This window comes from Rhinolophus ferrumequinum, chromosome 17, assembly GCF_004115265.2.
Source record: "Rhinolophus ferrumequinum isolate MPI-CBG mRhiFer1 chromosome 17, mRhiFer1_v1.p, whole genome shotgun sequence".
NCBI lineage: Eukaryota > Metazoa > Chordata > Mammalia > Chiroptera > Rhinolophidae > Rhinolophus > Rhinolophus ferrumequinum.
In genome coordinates this window covers 40,813,297-40,835,463 of record NC_046300.1, presented here as the reverse complement: position 1 = coordinate 40,835,463, position 22,167 = coordinate 40,813,297, and the positions used below count along the sequence as shown (strand labels likewise).

The window sequence follows — 22,167 nt, the reverse complement described above, 5'->3', positions numbered from 1 at the left end:
TGGGGGCAGCTGTATTTTATAGTGAGGCTGGGCCCCAGGAGGGTGTCAATCACTGTGGCTTCCCAGCATTCAGTTATTGTTAAATGTAGACCATTTGGAAAAGAAAGATAAAGACCAAGAAGAAAATGAAAAATCATCCTCCATCAACCCACCATCCAGGGACACTTTAGTACATTTCCTTCCAGTCTTTTTTCTACCGTCTATTTTTTTTGAGATCATATTACATATGACATTTCCTGTTTTTCTTCTCTTTACCTTGTTTTAGAGGATGAGCATTTCCCTGTATTATTCTAACTGTGGACTGCTCCATGAGGGGTTGGACTGGGCACAGTTGATTTCCTTGCTCCCCCACGGTTGTATAACAAGGCTGTTTCCAGCATTTAGCTGTTATAAATAAGGCCACAGTAAGACTCAGCTTTCCGGTGGTTGTCATAAGCCTGTAATGCAATTCTGCATAGGGTTCCCCCCAGCAGATGTTATTTCTTACACTTGTCATTTTTAATAGCTGCATAATCTCCTGTAGTGTTGCTATTATTCCTCATGTTCTAGACCATTTCTTTCTCCATATCCCATGAGGCCTCCTCACTCCCTCTGGGAAGCCACCCCCTCCCTCAGCACCTTGGATTCAGGGAACCAGCCTCCAGGAGGGAGGGAAGGGCTGTCATCATCGTGCCCACACCACAGGCCTTTGCTGCCTCCCTTCTGTCCGTGTCCTGGCCCAGGCACTCAGACCCTGTGCAGGTTGGTTCCTTCCGTTCTCCTTTCATTCATTCTACAGTTGTTTAACTACACCCTACCTCATGGCAGCCACTGTTCTACGTGCCGGGATATGGTAGAAAACAAGACAGAGTCTTTGTCCTTTTGCAGCGAGGGAGATGGGCCATAAACTGGGGGAGAATACGTAAGAATTCGCAGGAGGAAGTGCTGCTCAGAAGTCAAGGAAATGGGATGAGATGAAAGAGGGTTTGGGGTGGTCACGGAGGGCCTTCTGGAGGAGATGATGCTTGTTCTGGGAGCAGCCAAGGGAAGACCTAGGAGAAGAGTGTTCTAGACAGGGGGAAGAATAGATGCAAAGGCCCTGGGGTAGGAATGTGCCTGGTGTATTGGAAGAATGGAGGCCAGTGTGGCTGCAGTGCTGGAAGGGAGTGGGAGAGTAGAATGGTGTGAAGCCAGCAGGGCCCCCACAGGCCGAGGGGAGGAGTTGGGGTATCTTCTGAGAGTCATGAGAAACCTTTGCAGTGCGTGGCCCATAGTCGGTACCCAACTGAACCAGCTAGCTGCTGTTACTGTTCCCTCCTTGTGAAGGAGGTCAGGAGATGAGACTTGCTTGCTGTACAGAGTGTATCGGGGCTGCCATCTGGCCTTGTTGAAGTCTGACCTGTCTCATTCTTGCTGCAGCCCACACCTGTTCCCTCTGACAATTGCCCTAGGATGAGCTGGCTCTGTCATCAGCAGTTGTCCCCTGGCCCCAGAATTGGGAGCCCAAGGGGCCTGTGTTTGCTCTGAGCTGTCCCTCTGTGTGAAATGGGCTGATTCTACCTCCTGCGGCTATTGGAAGGCTGTGTACCTAGTGGGCGCTCATAAACGTCATCTCCAAAGATACTAAATCAAACATCTTTAAAAATAATACTTTATCTGGAAATCTGTTTGTTTGAGGGGGTGCGTGAGCGCCAGGCAGGACCCTGGTCCTGTAGGTGCCCTAGAGGGAAGTGGCAGGTGGCCCTCAGGGAAAATCAAAAGCAATTACATTGGAGATTCCACACTTAATTTAATGAAAAGGCCCTGCAGGGAGGTAAGGCAGTGAGACAGGGCTTGTGGGTTGCGGGAAAGAGTGATTCTGGGGATTTATGGCACTTCATAAAAGGTTCAGATTCACACTTCGCTTGGATGGTGCTGGGCTCAGTTCCCTGGGCTTTGTCTCCACAGCCCGGGAGGCAGGTAGTCTGAGGCTCCTGATGGCTCCGATGGCTGTGTGAGTCTGGGCAAGTCACAGTCCCCCTCTGGGCTCCTTAGCAGTATCAGGCTTTCTGGATTCTCCTCCTCCCCAGGGTCCTTGGCTCCAGCCTGCTGCCTGCCTCCCACCAGACCTGCATTTCACTAACCTTTCCGTACTGGTGAGGTCCTCTTCCTCCCAGCCTGCTTTCTCCCTGGCCCAGTCGTCTTTCCATTTTACAGAGGAGAAAACAGCCTTCAAGAGACTCACTGATGTGCCCTGAGTACCACAGCAAGCCTGGGGCAGGGGTGGCGAATGGTCTGGCGCCTTCAAGAAGGATTGGGGGAAATTCGGAGCCTCCGTGATGCCGTGAGGGCCACTCAAGATTCAGACGAGTGGTGATTAAATTCTTCACACAGCCCATGTGAAGTCTGTTCTGTCATGTTTTATTTTCCCATTCAACAGAGAAGAGCCAGGAGAGTTAAGGGACCAGCGTGGACCGCACAGCAACTAGCGCCAGAGCTGGTAGTCACCTTCTGGTCCAGCCTTTTTCCCCAGCACATCACCAAGTCTTCGGACCTCCCCTGGCTTGAACTCAGCTCCTCCACTCCCTTGTAGAGTGACCCTGGGCAAGGGACCTCTCCTCTCTGAGCCTCTGTGTCTTTATCTGTAAAATGAGGGTGGCAATATACTCACCTTCCAGGCTTGCTGGGAGGAGCAGCTATTGACAAGTGGCCTGGAATAGTTCCTGATACCCATTTCTTCTCAGAAAAACTGTAATTCTAGGGCTGCTCAAACCCTGGAGAAAATCTTACTAGAAAAAGAGCCCCTTCTTTTATAGGACCTGGGTTTTGCTGGTGTGGACTCTCCCAAGAGAGAGGAGGAGGGAGAGAATTTGTCAAAGGCTGGTGGTTGCAGATGGCAGGCCACTAATTTATTTACCTCTCCCTAATAAATATGCACGACACATAAATAAAATATCTCACTTGTACCACTAGCCGGATGCAGGCAGCCAGTGACAGTTGGCAGCCCAGCTCTGAAGCAGACTTTGTGTGCATGTGGAGTCTGGCAGGGGGGTTAATGAGCTGACTATTCCTGCTTTAACCTAATTTCTTGCCACATATCCAGCAGTGCACACAATTCCCAGTTCAGGAGGCTTTAGGCTTCCTCTCCAGGCCTTCCAACCAAGCACGTGTTGGGAAAGGCTCCAGTACCTTTGGTTCCACTTGGAGCTGGGCAAGATGGGACTGGACTGCCTTGGGAGGTGGTGAGCACCCCATCAAGGCTGTTGCCAAAGGAGTTCCCGTTCTGGGTGGGATTTCAACTAGGGGACTCTTAGGACATCTCTTGAGATGGTTTGATCACTGTGGTGGGCCCAGTTTTTGCAAACTTGACCTCCTTCCAGTTCATGCACTGGCCTCTCAGCAGGGTTCCCAGCCTCCACAGTTTCCCTGCTGCAATCCTTTCTTCTCTGCTCCTCTTATCGGGATGCCAGGAAATTCAGTTATAAGGCAGGGTAACAATTCATGGAACTTCCGCCCTCAGAGCTGAAAGAAACCTGGTGGGACAGGGAAGCGGGGGTGGCCTAAGGAGTCAGGACCGGGATTTCACTCATGCTCCACCAATTCCTCTGAGACCCTGGACAAGTTACCCAACTTCTCTGAGTCTCAGTGTCTTCATCTGCGAGATGGGCACAGTGTTGGTATTTACCTAGTAGGGTTGTTATGAGACTGGCTCATTCATTCACTCGACAAATATTTACTGAGCAGCTACTATGTGCCAGGTACTGCCTTAGGCCCTGGAAACACAGTGGTGAAGAAGACAGACTAGGACTTTCTCTAATGGGTCTTACACCGTAGTGTGTGAGCCAGCCAAGCACCATGACAACAAATAGACGTGTACTCTAATGACAGGTCTTGAAATGAAAATGAATGAAGCAGAGTCAGGGCACAGAGAGGAAGGGGTGCAGACTTCCTCTCAGCTGTGGTCCTCAGGCTTCTCTGAGGAGGTGTCCATTGAGCATACACCTGAACAGTGAGAAGGAGCCAGCTCTGCAAAGAAGGGCACAGGCAGAGGGAAGAGCCAACGCAGTAGCCCCGAGGTACAAACAAGTCTGGCGTATTCAGGGAAGGCCAGGGCTACAGGAGCACAGTGACATAAAGCAGGTGACATCCGGCACCGTTCTTGGCACAGGGCAAATACTTGCTGGCCCTCTCTTCCTCTGTCCCCCTGCTCTCTTGCTCTCTCTGGCTTGTGCTTGAGTCTTTCGTGTAATCTAGGTGTGAGGGTCAGAGATTCCGAACACATCCAAGCTGAAAAGTCTTTGTGACTTTTCCAAAGTGCTCTTTTTATTTCCTTTTTTCCTGAAGTCCTCCCTTAGACCCATCCCGAATCAGCCTAAGTCCTTGGAGTGGCCTATGGTCTTACTCTAGCAGCCATATTTAGCATATATAGTCAAAATACAAAGGACTCATATGCAGAATATATAAAGAGCTCTTATAAATCAACAAGAAAAAGACAATCCAATAGAAAATTGGACAAGAGATTTGAGCGGTCACTTCACAAAGGACAGCCAAACGGCCAGTAAACGTGTGAAAAGATGTTCAACAGCATCTCACAAAGGGACCTGGAAATTAAAACTACAGTGAGATACTCACCAAAAAGGCTGACATAAAAATGACTCACCACACTGAGTTTTCTTGTGGAGATGGAGCAGTGTTACTTTTATGCACTGAGGGTGGGAGTGTAGATGTCGCTTTACTGAAGATTCCCTGGAGAGATGAGGGAATCTTATATATCGATAAGATGACCAGCTTGTATCACACTCACAGAGAAACACAGAGTCAAGTTCACCCGGCCAACCTCTCTCTTCTCTCTCCCAACCTGCCCACCTGGCAGCCCTGGTGCTGTGTCCCTTTTCTCACTCCTTCTCCCTTCCCTTCACAGCCTTTTCCCCCGCCATCCTGCTCATCAGCTCTGCTCCCAAGCTTGCACACACGAGTGTCCAAAACAGAAACCACGGCCTATCAACTGAGCCATGGCCACCAGTTCTTTCTCAAGCCTCCCAGAGGAGGCAGTTCCAGACAGGAAGCTTTTGGTTATAAATGACAGAAACTCAACACCAAGTGGCTCAAGCAAGGAAGAGACCTTAAATGCTCACATCAGCCTCAGGAAGGGCTGAATCCAGGGACTCAAAGGATGACATCAGAGCTCTCCATTCCTTTTCTCTCTTTCTCTGTGCTTTTGGCTTGCTCTAGACTCATATCATTCTACATTCTGGTGGGAAGAGAATGAATGCACAGATGGCTCCAGCAAAAGTCCTGTGGCTGCCTCCCATTGGACAGTGTTGGGTCACATGTCTGTTCCTCAGCCAGTCACTGTGGCCTTTAGAATGGACTGCTCTGATTGGCTAAACCTGGCTGTACCTGCCTTGGAAACAAGGTCAACCCCATGAACCACACGGACAGAGACTGAGGGAGAGGGTTCTCCCCAGAGCAAAATTAGGGTATTGTTACCAAAAGGAGGGGGTCTGGATATTGGATAGGCATAAATAATTAATATTTACTTTGGGGGTCTCAGTTCATTTGGGTGAGGAGAGGGGCTCGAAGTATATCAGTTAGGATTCTCCAGAGAAACAGAACCAATAGGAGATCAATCTATTTATCTATCTGTCTATCTATCTATCTATCTATCCATCTATCTATCTATCATCTACCTGCCAAAAGAGAGAAAGAGAGATTATTTTAAAGAATTGACTCATGTGATTGTGGGGCTGGCATACGGAAATCTGTAGGGCAGCCCAGGCAGGCTGGAAATTCAAGCAGGGTTTCTATGTTGCAGTCTTGAGGCAGAATTGCTCTTTCTTGAGGGAACCTCAGTCCTCATTCTTAATATCCGCAACTGATTGGATGAGGCCCACGCACATTATGGAGTAAATCTGCTTCACTCAGAGTCAACTGGTTATAAATTCAATCATATCTACAAAATATTTTCACAGCCACATCTATCCTGGTGTTTGACCAAACAACTGGGCACCGTAGCCTAACCAAGTTGACACATAAAATGAACTATCACAGAGAGCCAAAGGTACTTATTTAAATAAATTCTGTGTGGCAAGGTAAAGGTGTGTTTGTCCCCTTCCCACCTAAGGCTGGTTCTTAGGGAGGGTCAGGAGACGCCACGTGACTTCAGCAGAGGGAGGGGGCGGAGAACCTTCTGGGGCCACTAGGACCTGAGCACAGTTTTCACTCGCTAATTAATCATAAATGAGTGTGGGATCACCATCTGCTCTGGGTGCTGGGAGGCAGAAGTGGCCAGCCCCAGCCCCTGCTGCACAGGGTCCCCAGGCTGGTGGGGAGGCAGTTCCTGCATCCAGCATGAAGTCCCGTGGTGGGGTCAGCAAGCTTTCCAGGTACCCCGACATGAGGCGATGTAGCCATCAGCCGCTGTGCTGGAAGAAGGGTTTTACTTGGGCCTCAGGTGTTGTTAGAATGCCAGTATATGCCCAGGGGTCCTAGATGCTGGGACATAGTCCAAGTGACCTTTTCTCTTATTCTGATAAAGCGTTCCTGAGCAGTGGAATGAGGAAACCCCGAGCTGAGTGTCAAGAAGGGAAGAGCCTTCCAGGCAGGGGCACCAGCCTGGGCAATGGCCTGGAGCTGAGAAGGTCCAGACTGACTGGAGAGGAAACAGGGCAGTGTGGCCCACTAGTTTGGACATTTCCACTTGACTCTGCTGAGCTGGCAGCAGTTAAAATGTCATTTCATGGGTCTCTCTCCCCTCTGTAGATCTCTGTCTTTGTCTCTGTGTCTTTCTGTCTCTCCCTGTCAGCCTTTGCCTATGGTCGTCTGTCTGTCTCTTGATCGCTCTCTGTCTTAAGTCTCCGTTTCTTTTTCTGACTCACAAACATGTTTCAATTTCTCATGGATTTCCTAAGAAAGAAACACAGACCATTTGTCTCTGACCCGATCTGTCATGAGGATCACTAGTAGAAATCACACAAAATAAAACTGGCATTGGCTGAAACTGTGCATGGTAAAAATAGTTATTGATCTAAAAAATGATGGACGAATCAGATCTCCATGCCAAATTAAGATTTGCACAAATCTGACCTGAGAGAATTGGAGTTGACAGAAATCATGGCCAGAGCGGGAAGTCCACGGGGGCAGAAGTTGTGTCCAATCGGTAGTATGTGCTGTGGGCAAAGAAACTGATGGATGAGCCAGATATTCATTACAAATCTTAATTAGGAAAGACTCCATTTCAATGAAACTGACCTCAATAAAGCAAAAATGGCAATGGAAAAACATGGAAGTGGCTTAACTGCACTTTGTAGAGGATTACTCAAAGGTTTAAATGGGGTCTTTGGAGCTTGTGCTAGAAAATGCTTCCTCATGTTCATCAAAGTTGGGAAAATGTGTGTGTTGGTATTTGAGATGTCCTTGTGCTCTAGTGGGGAGGAGGGTAGCAAAATTGGCCCTCCCGTGATGCCATGGGTTGCTCAGTCAATGCTGAACAAATGAGGATGGTTTGTTGATGGTCCAGTATTGCTTGACTATTCGGCCATCCCTGCCGGACAGCACCTTGAAAACATGTATTTGATACCATCATGTCCTCCTACCTTCAACGGCTCCTCACTACTGCCAGGACCAAGTACACATCCTCCACCCATGTGGCCTTTTGCGGCTGTCCTCTCCACCCTCTCTCTCCGTGCTCTCCTCCGCGCTCTCTGGGTTCCAGCTACACCAGCCTCCTTCCCATTCTTTGGGGGAAAACAAGCCGAATGACGGGTAGCATAGCACCGGAGCATTCAAATTTAGTCTCTGCTACTGATGAGCAGTGTGACCTTGTGCTGGTTACTAACCTATCTGTGACCCGATTTCTCCATCTGTAAAATGGGAATAATAGCACCCATGTCAGAGTAGGGTCATGAGGATGGACTGAGTTAATGCACGAAAGCCCTGGAGCCATGCCTGCTGCATAGGAGCTCTTGGGAGTGTTCACACTTACTCCCACCCCAGAGCCCTGGCCCGTGCTGTTTTCCCTACCTGGGGGGGGAGGACCTTCTCTTTAATTCCCTCTAATTTTGCAGACCTCGTCCCAAGCATCTTTTCTGCAGAAAATCCTCCTAGTGCTCACAGCACCACCCTGAGCTCCACAACACTCACCACGTTTTATAACATAGTTACTCGTGAGCCCCACGGCAGTGGGTCTGCATCTGCCCTCCTATCCTGAGCACTGTCCTGGGGCCTGGCACTTAGCAGGCGATCAACAAGTCAGGGGCTACTGGAGGGTAGCCTACTCCGTCCTGTGGTTATCAGGATGGGCTCAAAACCTGCTTGTGTCAGCCCATCCTGTTTGATAAGGAGACAAGGCTCATGGCTTCCCACACAGGACAGGCCTGAAGGTTCCCCAGTCCCATGCCCCCAGAACCCGGCTCTGGGGAGACAGTAGCCTTAGCAGATGCCCAAGCAGATGCCAGCTGGCTCCTGATGACAGTCCTTAACTGCTTCCTCCTCATCCTTTTTGTTTTCTTTAAAGGGCTGTTGGCCCAGCCTAGCCACATCAAGGCTGCCAGTCTCTTTGCAATGGGCTTTCACTGACCGGCAAACTCTGTCTCATTCTCCCTTCCAGAATTCCTTGAATCCAGAGTGGCCCTCTAGAAATTCTCTCCTTAAGCCCAAGACCACTCCTGATAAACCAAGCAGCCCACAGGGCCATTCTTTTGGTCACTGCATCATCAGGACCTCCTGTGGACCAGCCACTGTGCTGCTGGCTGCTCGGTTTTTACCTCTGGGGCTACTCACCCTGAAAACCAGTGATGGCCCAGCTTGCTTCGGAGGTGGAACTGACCAACTGGGGCCTGGCTTTATGGGCTCCTCACCTTGGCATGTGCTCAGCAGGTGTGGCCCAAGGACCTTGGGAATCAGAATCTTCTTCGGGGATATGGGGGCGGGGTGGGTGGCGTATGTTTAAAATGCTCGTCCCCAGGCCCCAGCCTGGGGATCAGCATTATTGAGAATCAGCATTGTTGGGACAGAAACACTTTTTCACTTTTAATTTAAGATCATAAAATATACAAATGGATATAACAGAGAGCTGTCGCGTAAAGAATAATGACAAGTGAACACCCTTATAACTACCCTGGTTAAGAAATAGAACATGGCCAGCCCCTCAGAAACACCCCACGGGTTCATCTCAAATTGAACCCCCTCCTCCACCCAGAGGTAGCCACCATCCTGATATTTTCAGTGATCACTTTTTTGGTTTTCTTTATGGTGTTTCCACCTTGTATGTATCACACACAATAAAGTTTGTTTTTGCCTATTCTTGAATGTCACATAAATGGCATCTTATAGTGTGTACTCTTCTCTGCCCAGCTTTATTCACTCAATATCATGGGATCCATCCATTGGGTTGTGTGTGGCAGCAGTGCATTCTTTTTCACTGCTGTGTAGTAGTCCGTTGCATGAATACACCACAGTGTTCCTTCATCTGTTCTACTATTGATGGACTGCTGGGTTATCTACAGTTTTTTACTCTTATGGATGCTGCTGCTGTGAATATTGTTGAACATGCCTCTGGTAGCCAGGTGCACATGTTTCTGTTGCAATTGCCAAGTGCACTCGCCAGGCCATAGGGTATGCATATTTTAAACAGCTTTATTGAGGTATACTTTAAGACAGGCATATTTTAAAATTGCAGTAGACACTGCCAAACTCCTTTCCAAAGTAGTACCATTTTACATTGCTACCAGCGGTGTACGAGAGTTCCAATTGCTCCACATCCCCACCAATACGTTGTATTATCAGACCTTTTTTTTGCTTTCTTTTTTTTTTTTTTTTTTTTTTTGCCATGCATCTATATTTTTATCAAGATTCCCAGGGGACTTTGGTACACACAGACGAGGGTCTCAACTGTCGCTGTGCACCAAAATCACATGATGAGCTTTGAAAATACAGAGCCTGGACGCTGCCAGGTCATTCTGAACAAGTCCCCCCAGGGTTGGAGCACAGATATCTGTGGTATGAACAAGCCGTGAGCTTCCTGATGTTCCCCTTTAGGAGCTTATGCTCCACCAGACGCCCTGCCAAGCAGCCGTCTAGCGTCTCTCAGTCTCAACCTGTTGCTGTTCAAGCACCAGGTCCCTTGCCTCTGGCTAGAGGCCATGGTTTCTGTCCAGCTGCTGATTTTATCCACTGCCCTTTGTTTTCTGGAGTCGAGGTGGGGTGGGAGGCAAATTGAAGGTAGCTTCACCCCTGTGTGGACTGCAGCTCTGAGGGTCCCCTGCTTCCCATGGCGACCTTCTTAGACCAGTCCTCAGGGATAGCTGTGCCTCCTCTTTGGGCCTATAGTCACCCCATAAGAGTAATGGGTGACATCAGGGGTTGCAAACAGATGCCTCCAGGGGCCAGGCAGGCTGAGCATGTGAGTGAGGAAGGTGGGCCAGGGGTAACACACACACACACACACACACACACTCACTCACCCACGCAAACACACCTACCCATACAGACACATTCATCTAGACACACAGACATACGCACACTCACACACGCAGAATCAGAACAGCTAAGCCAGCACTTCTCAACTGGGGGTGATGTTGCCCCCTAGAGGACATTTGGCAATGTCTGGAGCCATTTTCCTTTATCACAGCTGGGGAGTGGGTGTGCTGGCATCTAGTGGTAGAGGCCATGGACGCTGCTGAGTGTCCTATGACGCATAGGACAACCCTTCACAACAAAGAATTATCTGGTCTAAAACATCAACAGTACTGGAAGTTGAGAAACCCTGATCTTAAAAAACTTGCTTCTGTTTCAGCACACGTAAAAGGTTTGTGTCATTTTGAAAGCTAAACTTTTATTTTACAGCTTTATTTTATATTGAATTATATATTGGGCAGGGTGCCAGCTTGTCACCGGTTAGTTCCTCTAAAGCAGTGCTTCTCAGACTATTGGGTGAAGGGCCAGTATTTTCTTTTTAGTTTCAATCTATTGGAGACTGATACACGTGAAAAATGTACTAGCAATGAATTATTAATGAGTGAAATAAAACAACAAAGACACGAACAAGCCACGGATCAGGTGCTTGAATGTGGCGGCAATGTCAAATTGCTGCGACAGTCTCTAACTATTTATTCTCAATTTCTGAACTTATCTGTTGTTGTTCAGTGAGAAATCATTCAAGGACAGGCCCGGGTCCACAGATTACATTTAGCATAGCTCTGTTCTTAATCTGGCTGAGGCTATAATTGCCCCAATACCCCCAATCTGGGCACCAAACAGCCCAAACACCATCCAAGCTTTCTTTGCACCCAGGGTAGTTCCCCACCCCAGCCCCTGGGTCTTATCTCCTGCTTCTGCTGCTTTAGTGTAAGAATCACATCCCTCACCCACGTGGGTGGTCTCTACCCTCATGATGCCCATCTGAGGTCAGGCTGGGACATGTAAGCCTTAAAGAGCAACGTAGAACAGCAGGCTTGACTAAGATGTTAGCTAGGAAGAAGTGGTGGAGGGAGTTTCATTGCACAAACTCACACATCTTCTAACTGAAGGTCAGACACACTTGTCCTTAGAAGTCCTTCTCAGCTTTGCCCCATTGCCTAAGCCCCTCTTTCTCTGCATGGATGCTGGAGTCAGACAGCCTGGTTTCAAGTCCTGGCTCAGCCACTTGCTATCTGGGTGACCTTGAGCAAGACATCTTAACTCTCAGAGCCTCAGTTTCCTCACCTGTAAAATGGGGATAATAATAGTACGTGTGGTAAAGATTTTTGTGAGGGTTAGTGTACTTAAGGTGCTTAGAATGGAGCCTGGCCCAGAGTCCCTTAAACAGAAACTTGAGGGGTGATCTCTTCTCTGCCTCTCCTTACTCTGACTTTCTCAGGATGGCCACCTTCCCAGCAGCCCTGGCTCCCTGACCCACCGACTGTCACATGTCCTCTGCCTTGTATTTCTCCCAGTTTGCCTCCTCCCTGAGAGTAGGTTTGGAGCCAGCAGTCGGCCAGTTTTGCTCCCATGACATTTGGAAGCGGAGGCCAGCCGATGACACCTCACAGGGTATCAGGAGGCAGAGGCCCTGGGAGCAACGCTCCAGAAAGAGAGCCGGTGGTGCAGCGGCTGAGCACAGGCTTCACCATCAGCTGTTCAAGGCTCAGCTCCTGGCTCCGCCGCTTACCAGCCATGGGACCTTGGGCAAGTCATTTCTCCTCTGTGAGTGATGGTTATTTTAATGATAAACACTGGCCTTCTCGGATGGTTGTGAGGATCTGAAGGGAATACACATAGAACAGGCGTGGCACAGAACCTGACCCTAGGAAGGAGGCCACATGTGCAGCGAGGAGGAAGAGGAGGAGGAGGAGGAGGAAGCCCTCTGGGTGTGAAAATGCTGAAATACTTCTCAAATCCCCCTCTTCCCGAATGTCTCCAGGCCTCTCCCCAGGATCCCTGGATCTCCCATAATTCACCGACCAGAGGGTTTTGTGTGGCCTAACAGGGCTCTGTCCATCCTGGCTGGTCGACACCATTACCCTGCCTAGATCCCCTATACCTCTGGCACCCGGGACTACCCCAGGTCAGGGGAGTGGGAACCAGACCCTGGGGGTCTGGTAGCTCAGAAAATGTCCTCTCCCTCCTCAGTTTGCCCATCTGTAAAATGAGTGGGGTGCAGTTTGGACCAAAACTGTGTCTGACACAGCATGATTCCAAGAACCGAGCCCTCAGCCACCTCGTCATTTAGTCAGTCTCCCAGTTCCTGAAGGAGTGTTCATCTTCTTCCCCTGAAGTCGGAATCCCAAGCCAGCAGGCCTGCTCCCGGACACCATCATGGCTGTCACTCCTGAATTAATGACAAGAAGGAGGCAGAAGATGCAAGTAGAGTGTGAGGGAAAGGCCCGAAAGCAGGACAGCAGGGACAGGCAGAGCAGAGTGAGGAGGCTTTGCTGCAGCCCCTGCCCGTGACCTCCAGGGCCGTGCCGCTGCCTGTCAGCTGAATGTATCATCCCCCTGCCATCTGCTGCACCAGTACTTTCTATGTGTTTACCCCACATAGCTGCAGCTAGCAGGTGAGAAAATTGAGGCACAGAGAGAGTAAGTGATATGCTGAAGGTCACACAGCTAGTGTAGGACAGAGTTGGGATGGAAACCCAGGTCGTCTGACTGCACCCTGCTCTCAACTGCCTCTTCATGGAGGACATTTGTGGAGTGCATCCCTCTTCTGCTCAACATCCTTCCATGGCTCCCACCTCCCTTGGACAGGAAAGCCAAAGTCCTCACTACAGCCAACCCAAGCTTCTGTGGTCTGCCCGTGACCTTCCAGACAGCCTCTGAGATATCTACTCTGTCGCTCACTCAGCTCCAGCCACATTGGCTTCCTTGCTAATCCTCAAACTCCCCGGGTACAGGCCTGCCTCAAGGCCTTTGCACCGTGCATGCTTTTCCTGGCGTGGAGGTCTGCATAGCTAAGTCCCCCACTTCCTTCGTTTGTGCAAAGTCTTGATCAGAGAGGCCTCCTCCCACGCACAATCCTCTCACCCCACTTTGTCTTCCTTCAATGTGCTTAGTTCAACCTACGTTATATTGCATACTTATTCTGTTTATCATCTGTCTCCTCTACCAGAATGTAAGTTCTACAAGTCGCATTCACTGCCTGAGCGTAAGAGCTGCTCAGCCACTATTTGGTGAGTGAGTGAGTGAGTGAACGATGAGCTATAAATGAGTGCACGGGATCTGCGAATTAATGGTACTGAATAAATGTCACGACTGTCATCAGTATTAGTTTCTCTCTCAATGCTCCTGCTGCCCAAGCCTCAGGCAGACCCTGGTTGGAGGACAAGAAGAGGCCTCTAGGAGTGGTGACCTCACTCTGACCCCAGGTTTTCCTTATCTCTGCAATGGCATCCGCCTGAACCTCTTGCTGTCTCTTCTGATTCCTGCGATGTCACATGACACTGCAGCCCAGAGGCACGCACTGTCCCCAGGGAAGGCGCTGGCACTTAATAGCCTCATTAAGTCTAGCCATGATGGATGGTTGGCCTCACTCAGCTGGGACTTTGAAAGACTCGTAGCTAGGGTTCCTTTTGGGCCTGCCCTCTTCTTCAAGAAAAGATTTTGTGGAGATTTTTTTTTTCTTTTTTTGTAGAGATTTTTTTTCAGTGCCCAGGAACAGATCGAAGGAGTGCTTGGAACTAAGGGTCCCGGAATCAAATCCTAGCTCTCCTCTCATTGCTGAGTGATCTCGAAGTAATATCTGCCCAAATGAAGGGGGAAACCGAGAGGAATGAACCAGGAGCCCAGCTGGCCTCAGGGGCAAGACCTGCAGCCAGCAGAGAGCAAGAAAATGCCTCAAGACTGGGTGACTTGAGTCCCTCACTGAAGAAGTATTTATTGAGCACCTACTGTGTGCTGGGACTGGTCCCACGATGGTGGTTCTCCCCGCCTTGATGGGCTGACATTCCCGTGGGGGAGGCAGACAGTGAATAAGAAATGTAAGTAAAAAGTGGTTTGTTAGATGATAAATGCTAAGGAAAACATAACGCAGGGAAGAGGGTGGGGTGCTGGGGAGTGAGGTCTGCACCCTTCCGTAGTCACACAGAAGATGATATTTGAATGAAAACCTAAAGGAGAGAGTAGGGGAAGAACCATGCAGACAGCCAGGGGATGGGGCTCCAAGCCAAGGGCACAGCAGGTGCCCTGTAGTTGAGAAATGGGGAGGAGGCCATGTGAAGCGAGTGGAGGGTCACCAGGGACCCATCACATGAGATATTTGGTGTTCATCTAGTGTCCTGAGAGCCAAGGGAGGGTATAAGCAGAGGAAAGATAAGGTCTGATTTCTGACTGCCATAGGAAGATAGATTACACAAGCTGAGGGTGGGGGCTGCGGGCCAGGTGAACGGTGCTGACAGCCCGACAGCGATGGGGGAGGGAGCAGTGTGGTGCTGAGGAGTGTCCAGTTGGTCCAGCAGTGTGGGGAGAGAAGTTAGCCAGGGCCTGAGGAGTCAGGAAGGACTTTCTGGGGTAGGTGACCTATCCTTGGTCAAGGGGATTTGGGGAGGTGAAGAGGAGGGCCTTCCAAGGAGGAGGCCATGTGGTAAAACAAGAAAAGTGGAAGAACCCTTCTTTAGTTTCTCTAGGGGACCTAAGCAGAGGCTGAGATTCCAGAGGCATGGGAGACGAGTCAGATAAAGCACTGGTCGGACTTTAGGAGGGTTCTTCATTCATTCATTCATTCATTCATTCATTCATTCATTCAAGTGAGGTCCTTTGGCAGCCACAGAGGTTGTAGGGAGGGAGAGGAGTGATATGATCATTTCTCAGATTATTGGAGGAGAATTGACCCTCAGAAAGGATCAAATCCCTAATTTTACAGTTGGGAAACTGAGGCCCAGAGGAGGCAGGGACGTGTCCTCAGTCATACAGTGGCCATGTGACTGCTCCTCTCACCCAAAGCTTTGGGAAGAGGACTTTGGTGGGGTTGAGGATAAGGTTGGAGGAGTCAGGGACTGGGAAAGGAGCTTTTGGGAGATCATAGTCTGCTCGGCAAGAATCAATGATTCATTCATACTGTCGCTTTGGACATGGTCTGGAGTCCCATGATGCCAAGCCCTCGGCCCTGTCCCCACCCTAATCTGATGACGTGTGGCTTGGGTTCACGCACTGCTGGGCTTCTATGTCTGTAATTCTGGCACTCTCTGCTGCTGCTCTCATGGTCTGTGGTCGGAACCCAGTGTGGTGTGGCTCCATGATGAATGCTCTGTGGTCTAATCCACCCTCCTGCGGCTCGTGAGACTAACATTCTGGGGCTGTAGGGCTTCAATCCTGTGTGCCCTCTTGGGCTGTCATCCAGTGCCCAGATGGGGGTCACTCTGGCTGATGCCAAGGGAAGAGGGTGGGCATGATATCAACTCCCATGTCTGACTGAGGTGCACCTTTCCAACCACCCGGAATGCCACGTGGATGCCCCCACAGAGCCGGTGGGGCAGAGGAGCCCCCGGTCACACGGCTTCAGAACCTAAGACGGTCCCACCCTGGTTTGCCTCTCAGTGCAGGACACCTTGTCTGTCCAGCCTGTGGGGACGGCCATGTGGCAGGAAACAGATGGAAGAACGCAGAGGCCAGCGGTGCCGGAAGCTGTGCTGTGTTCCTGCTGCTCATTATGCCACTTTTGCTGTATTTAATCACACCCGCCCACACGCGCTCACGGAGACCACAACAGAGGCGTCTGTGTTTAGAAAGAACAGCAGAGTCGCTGCAAGCGTGGGCTTGAAGCCAGGCTGCTGGGGTTCGGGCTGAGCCCCGTGACCTTGGCCCTTTGCCCTGCTCCATGCGCCTGGTCTCCTCGTTTGTAACATGGGGCTTATTGTTGTCATCACCTCATGGGGTGACAGAGAGGGTTAATGTGTACAGAGCCTTGGAACAGCGTCTACCACAGTCATACTTAATAAACGTTACTTATTTTGATCCCCATTTTTTCAGAGGAGGCGACTGCAATCTGAAAGCGAATGTCTGACACATAATTAGAAGATGGGTCCTATTCACAGAGCCCTTGCAGGCCCCAGACTTGCATTACTTCAGGAAGCTGTGACAACCACCTGGTGCCTGGGTGACATTTACCCACTTTATGGACCGGAAAGTACCTAGACCAGTGCTGGCATGACCTGGCAGGAGGAGAGGCCCTAGCCGAGCCACTGTCTCGGAGGGCCAGAATTGCATCATTTCTGTCACCTCTGCCCGCGTGTCCATCGTACTCGTTAATGGGGCCTGCCCAGGCATTTGCGTCTAATTCTTGCTCTGTGAATACAGTGCCAGGAATATTAACAGGCTTGCCACCTGTTTCCTGGCAGGTGGCCCTGTTAGTGCACCTGTCCAACAGCCACCCTGGCCCATGCCAAAAATGCTTGGTGGCACTTTCTTTCTTGGCTGAGAAATGTCCTGGAACCATCAGATGGGTGAGCTGTTTCCCCCAGTAAGGCTTGCGCATCCCGTGGGGCTCCTTGCTGGCTCTTGGCCTTGGAAGGGGTCTGGTGAGGGTGAGGGTGAGGGGTCTGGAGAAGATAAAGGGCCTGGGTTATGTTAGAAATCCACTCTCTGCCACTTGGAACCTGTGTGATGCTGGAGCCATCTCTTTCCCTCTCTGAACATCAGTGTCTCAAATTTGTTACAGGGTAGCAGTGAGACAGTGATTCCACAAAACTAGCTTAGTTGAATAGAATCCAGCGAAATTTCTGATTTACCAGAAGTTGTTTTAAGCTCCCCAGGTGATATAACTTGTGATAAGATGAGGCTTGATGCCTGGAGACCCTGGGCTCCATGCCTGGCACGTCGTAGGTGCCCAATCAAGGCTGTTTTCCTTTTGGTGACACATGCCCTTCCCTGACCAGTTTGCAGGACATTTTCACCTCCATTGTTTTCATGGAGCAGCCTAATGATGGTCCGAGTTCTTAACCATGGTCTTCATTTTACCAACAGGGAAACTGAGGCCCAGATTGGGAACGTGACCACGCAGAGAGTGGGGCCTGGCATCTGAGCCCAAGCGCTTTTGACCCCAGAGCTCATGCTGCTACCCCAGAGAAAGGAACATCAGCCATTTTGCAAATATTTAACCCTGTCAGAGGAAGGTAGCTGGACCTTAAAGAAACCAGACCCCTCCTCTGCCCCCACCCCCATGCAGTGACCACGGGCTCCCCAGACTCCTGCAGGGGCCTCCTTCCTGCCCCCAACCCCACGCAGACCCTTCTCCCTCCAGCAGCCAGAGGATGGTGTTTAATCACAGGTCAGACCACGTCCCTCCTCTGGTCTACACGCTGCATGGCTCCCACCGCCGTCAGAGGAGAAGCCAGGGTCCGTAGGAAGCCCTGCATTACACCCCTCTCTCCCTCCCATCACACTTCCTCCTCCTGGGATACCCAGGTTTCTCCACCCCCTCCCTGCTGGAGCCCCCCCCCCCCCCCCCCCGTGGCTCCTTCCCTCTTTTCAGCCTTTCTTCAAATGTCACCTTCTCATTGAGGCCTTTTATGATCCCTGTGCTTATTTTATTTTTCAAATTTTTATGTACAACTAAATGGCACATGTCACAGAGGGATACCCCTGAGACATTTTCAGGGCAAATCTCGGACTTTTTGTGTTTCGTCTACATCTCCAACAGATAGACTTTTTCTTAAAGACAATTAAAATAATAGCATCAACACAACTGAATTAACTATTAATTCCTTAATATCATCTCAGACCCAATCCGTGTGCAATTTCCCCCTCTTGTCTCCCAAATGTCTTTTCACACTTGGTTATTCAAATCAGGATCCAGCTAAGGTCCTCGTATTGCATTTGGTTGATGGGTCTCTTAAGTCTCTTTTAATCTATAACAGTCCCTTCTCCCTCATTTTTTTTTTTTCCACTCTAATTATTTGTTGGCGAAACCGGGTCATTTGCCCTATGGAATGGCCTTGTGGTGTCATTTAATACATTCTTCTGTTCCCTGTACTTTCCACTGGCATTTGGGTCTAAAGCTCAATTTGATTCAGGTCCAATTCTGTAGGCAAGAATACATCGTGGGGGTGCTGTGGGCTTCTTACCACATCCTATCAGGAGACACATATGTCAGAACGTTCTGCTTTTGGAGATGCAAGGATCGGTCCATAGATTCAAGTGCCATCTGCCTGCTCCCTCCACCCTTCGGTCCTTTTCAACCTTCCATTGATGGTCAGTACCAGGTCATTAATTTCATTAGGACGGCAAAAAGGTGGTTTTCCAATTCTACTATTTCCTCCACACTAATTTGCTGTGGTTCTTCTGTAAAGACTGACTTTCCCCTGTTAGATTCCCCTTAAATACTGTTCATACAGGAAAACAGGATAAATGCTTCATTCTTTACCTTCGTTTTCAGCCTTATTTATTGCCATTACAGAATAATAAGGTGGTGCCTTAATTAAGTCCAAAGGGACCCGTGAGATGTTTTTTTCGTTTTGAGAATCATGAACACATGGATTTTTACAGTTATTATTCTTCTGGATGTTCAAGTTGTCCCAGAAATGACCAGTGAGAGCCCCCGCAAGCTGGCTTCTGGGTCCTTTCAGCCTGCCCCCATCAGACTTTGAATATTTCTTTATTTTCTGGTGCCACAAGATGTTCCAGGCTCATCTGTACTTTCCCTACCCCAGTCCTGGAATCAGCCATTTTCTGAGGAGCCCTGGGGGCCCCTGTAGTGGGAAGAGGTATTTAGAGACCACGGTCTGGGTTCTGGGGAAACCACCCCCTTTACAATGGGCAACACCTACTCCGTCAGGACTCTGATACACTTCTCCCTGCTCCATTTATTTCTAGAGTGCTTCACCTCTAACATACTCACCTCTAATCTCCTTAATGATTACATTTGTCATTTTTTTCTGTCTCCCCCACTAGGATATCAGCACCACGGGGGCTTGATTTTGTCCATGGCTGTACCTCCAGGCCTGGCACATAGAAGGCGCTTAATAAATATTTGTTGAATGAGAGAATGGGTGGATGGATGGCCCTCATCCTCTCCCTCCCCCATTCTGGGGAAATGCTCAAGAGGGGTCTGCCCCCACCCCCTTTCTTCTAAAGCCTGGAGGCTTCTGTCTTATTTACATCAGCAGAGCTGGGAGGCAGAAATGTCACCACTTCCCCCAGGGGGGAGAAAGGGCCTGGCTGAGAAGATTAAAGACTAATTTGTTTCTGGAAGCTGATGGGCGGAGCAGCAACTGGGGTCTCCGGGGCTTTGTGAGGCTGAGGCAGGAATGGAAACACCAGAATGGAGGGATGGAAGCTGGCCTGGATCCCTCTGGGGGCTGGCCTACCTCTCTATCCTGTGTGGATCCCGCCCTGGGGGTGTGCTCACTTGTGGGGCCTGGGATATTTGCAGGGCATCCTCCAGGGTAAACTGGTGACAGGAAAGCCTCCTAGACCAGGCCACTGGGTCTCCCCCACCTGTGCCTCAGCGCTCACCTACCTGTGCAGCCTTATTTATTGCCATACTTTCCACAGGTCCATTTCAACTGGTGACAGAGGGCCCTTTGGGCCTTTGTCTTCTCACCAAAGGCAGTGGCTGACGTGGAGAGCCACCTTCCTCTTGGCCAGAGCCCCTACTCTGGACTCGGACTCTCCAGGCTCCCTCCCCAGTTCTGCCCTGAACAGTCTGCACGACCCCAGACAAGCATCCTCACCTCCCTGGGCTAAGCCAGCAGGGTGCTCAGCCCAGAGCCTGGCACACAGTAGGGGTTTTACAAGGGCTTCTCTATGGCCTTGACATGGCAGTGGCATAGTCTAGTGACTGACATCCGAGACCCTGCTTTGCCAGTTGAATGCTGTGTGAGCTTGGGGGCATCTTGTACCTCTCTGAGCATCAGTTTCCTCATTTGGAAAATGAGGATGACCCTAGGACCATCCTGGTGCACTGTGAAGCTTAAATGAGATATTCGTGGAAAGCACTGGATTCTCGACTTTTCTGTCTGACCTCAGCCGAGCTATTACCTTGCTGGACCTCCTGTCTTCATTTACACACAGGAGTTGGGCTCATGCAGAATAATCACAATGTTCATAGCTGTTACTTATGTATTGAGCGACTACTGTGTGCTAGACTTAACTAAGCACTGTAGGCACATGATCTCATACAGCCCTCATCGTATGAGAGGCAGGAACTGTTAGCCCCATTAGTCAGATGAGAAAACTGAGGTTTAGTGGGGCATGCCTGGTCAGGATTCACTCAGGTCTGCCCATCTCCAGAGACTTGTGGTCTCTGATTTCTCCTCTCACTCTCTTTTTGCTAAGTCAGAGCTTCTCTGTTTAGCTAGAGGAAGGGGTGCCAGATGCATTTATTGATTGCTGCTGAATGCCTGGAACACTCCCACTTAGTCCCATCAACCCCACCCAGCCAGCCAGTTGGGTGGATTCTCTGGTTATCCCACAAATAAGGATAACTGTAGAGGTGAGGAGTGAAGAGGCAGTGCCTAGGTCTCTTCATTCTACACTGATGACCCCATCAAATGCCTGTATTGACTGCAGGGGACACAGGACAAGGGGACCTTGTCCTTGCCTTTGGAAGCTCCCAGTCTTGGGGGTGGGTAGACAAGCTCAACCTAGTACGAAAAGCATTATTGAGACCCAGTAGGCAAGGACTTCCAGAAAACAGGGATCTCTGAAGGCTGAGCAAACATCCCGAGGCAGAGAAGTATAATGGAGCCAGAGAGGGAGGCCATTCCAGGTGGAGGACCCTGCAAGTGCAAAGGCCTAGGGACTTCAAACAGCCCAGCCTACAGAAGGAGGGAAGTGGGATTGGTAGATTTTGGCAAAAGAAGGGGTGGAAAAGGCAAACACTTTGGGAAGAAGAGGACTTGGGTGGGTAGGTGTGGGGGCATAGAGGTTTGCGGCAGGGTCCAGAACTCCCCGGAACTGCACTTTCTAGCCCAGACTGCAGTAAAGAAAGCGTTTGCCACCACCGCTGGCTCCAGGGAGGATTATCTATTTTAGCAACTCAGGGAGGGTGGGGGCAGGGAGCGCCCAGCTTCTGCCAGTTAGTGCAGGCAGCTCCGGAGCACAGGAGCGCAGAGGCGCGCGGGCTCCACGAGCACCTGGACTGTTGGCAGATCTCATCCCTGGCCCTGGGCCCCAACGGCAGGAGGGGGCGATGCTGGCTGTGTCGCTCAAGTGGCGGCTGGGCGTGGTGAGGCGGCGGCCCAAAGGTACCAAGCAGGAGCGGGGCGCCGGGCAGACCCCGCTGCCTGCCCAGGGGCTGGGTGGCTGGACTTGGGTGTGGATGGAGGGTGAGGCTGGGGAGCGCAGGGGGTACCTCCCGCTTGGGCCTCTCCTCCCTGCCCTGTCTCTCCCTGCTTCGCCTCAACCCTGTCTCTTCTGGTGCTTTTGGGGTTTTTCTTCGGTTTCGAGTCTCTTTCTGAATCTGTGCATGTGTCTTGTTTCTCTCTACCCCAGCTGTTGTCTCCTACCGCCTTCTCCATCTCCCTCTGGTTTAGTCAGTCGTTCTCTTTCTCTTTCTCTCTCTCCATCTCTATCTCTTTGTCTGTCTGAGTCTAACTCTCTGTCCATCTTTCTCTCTGTCTGCCTATCTCTTTCTCCATCTCTTACTGTCTCTCTTTGTCTGGTGTTCTCTCTCTCTCTCCACCTCTCTCATGGCTTCTCTGTGTGTGTGTCTCCCTCTCTCTCTTGCTGTGCCACAGTCTCCTTCATCAACATCCTCCCCGTCCCCCGCCTTACGTGGCATGTCCCTGATGGCCT

At 50.3% G+C, this 22,167-nt stretch overlaps 1 protein-coding gene across 4 annotated transcripts in view; it reads left to right on the top strand.

Annotated features, from left to right (window-relative positions):
* Positions 1 to 22,167, top strand: part of GRIP2 (glutamate receptor interacting protein 2) — a 93,137-nt gene that overhangs the window by 12,790 nt on the left and 58,180 nt on the right. The window contains exon 1 of one of the 4 annotated variants that reach the window (XM_033133203.1): positions 21,497 to 21,617. The exons of 2 other annotated variants lie outside the window; for them this stretch is intronic. In XM_033133203.1, the coding sequence (XP_032989094.1) occupies positions 21,563 to 21,617 (55 nt within the window). In that variant the 5' untranslated portion in view covers positions 21,497 to 21,562. Of the gene's footprint in view, positions 1 to 21,496; positions 21,618 to 22,167 lie in introns of those variants that run through there. One more of the 4 variants, XM_033133209.1, reaches the window with a different exon arrangement.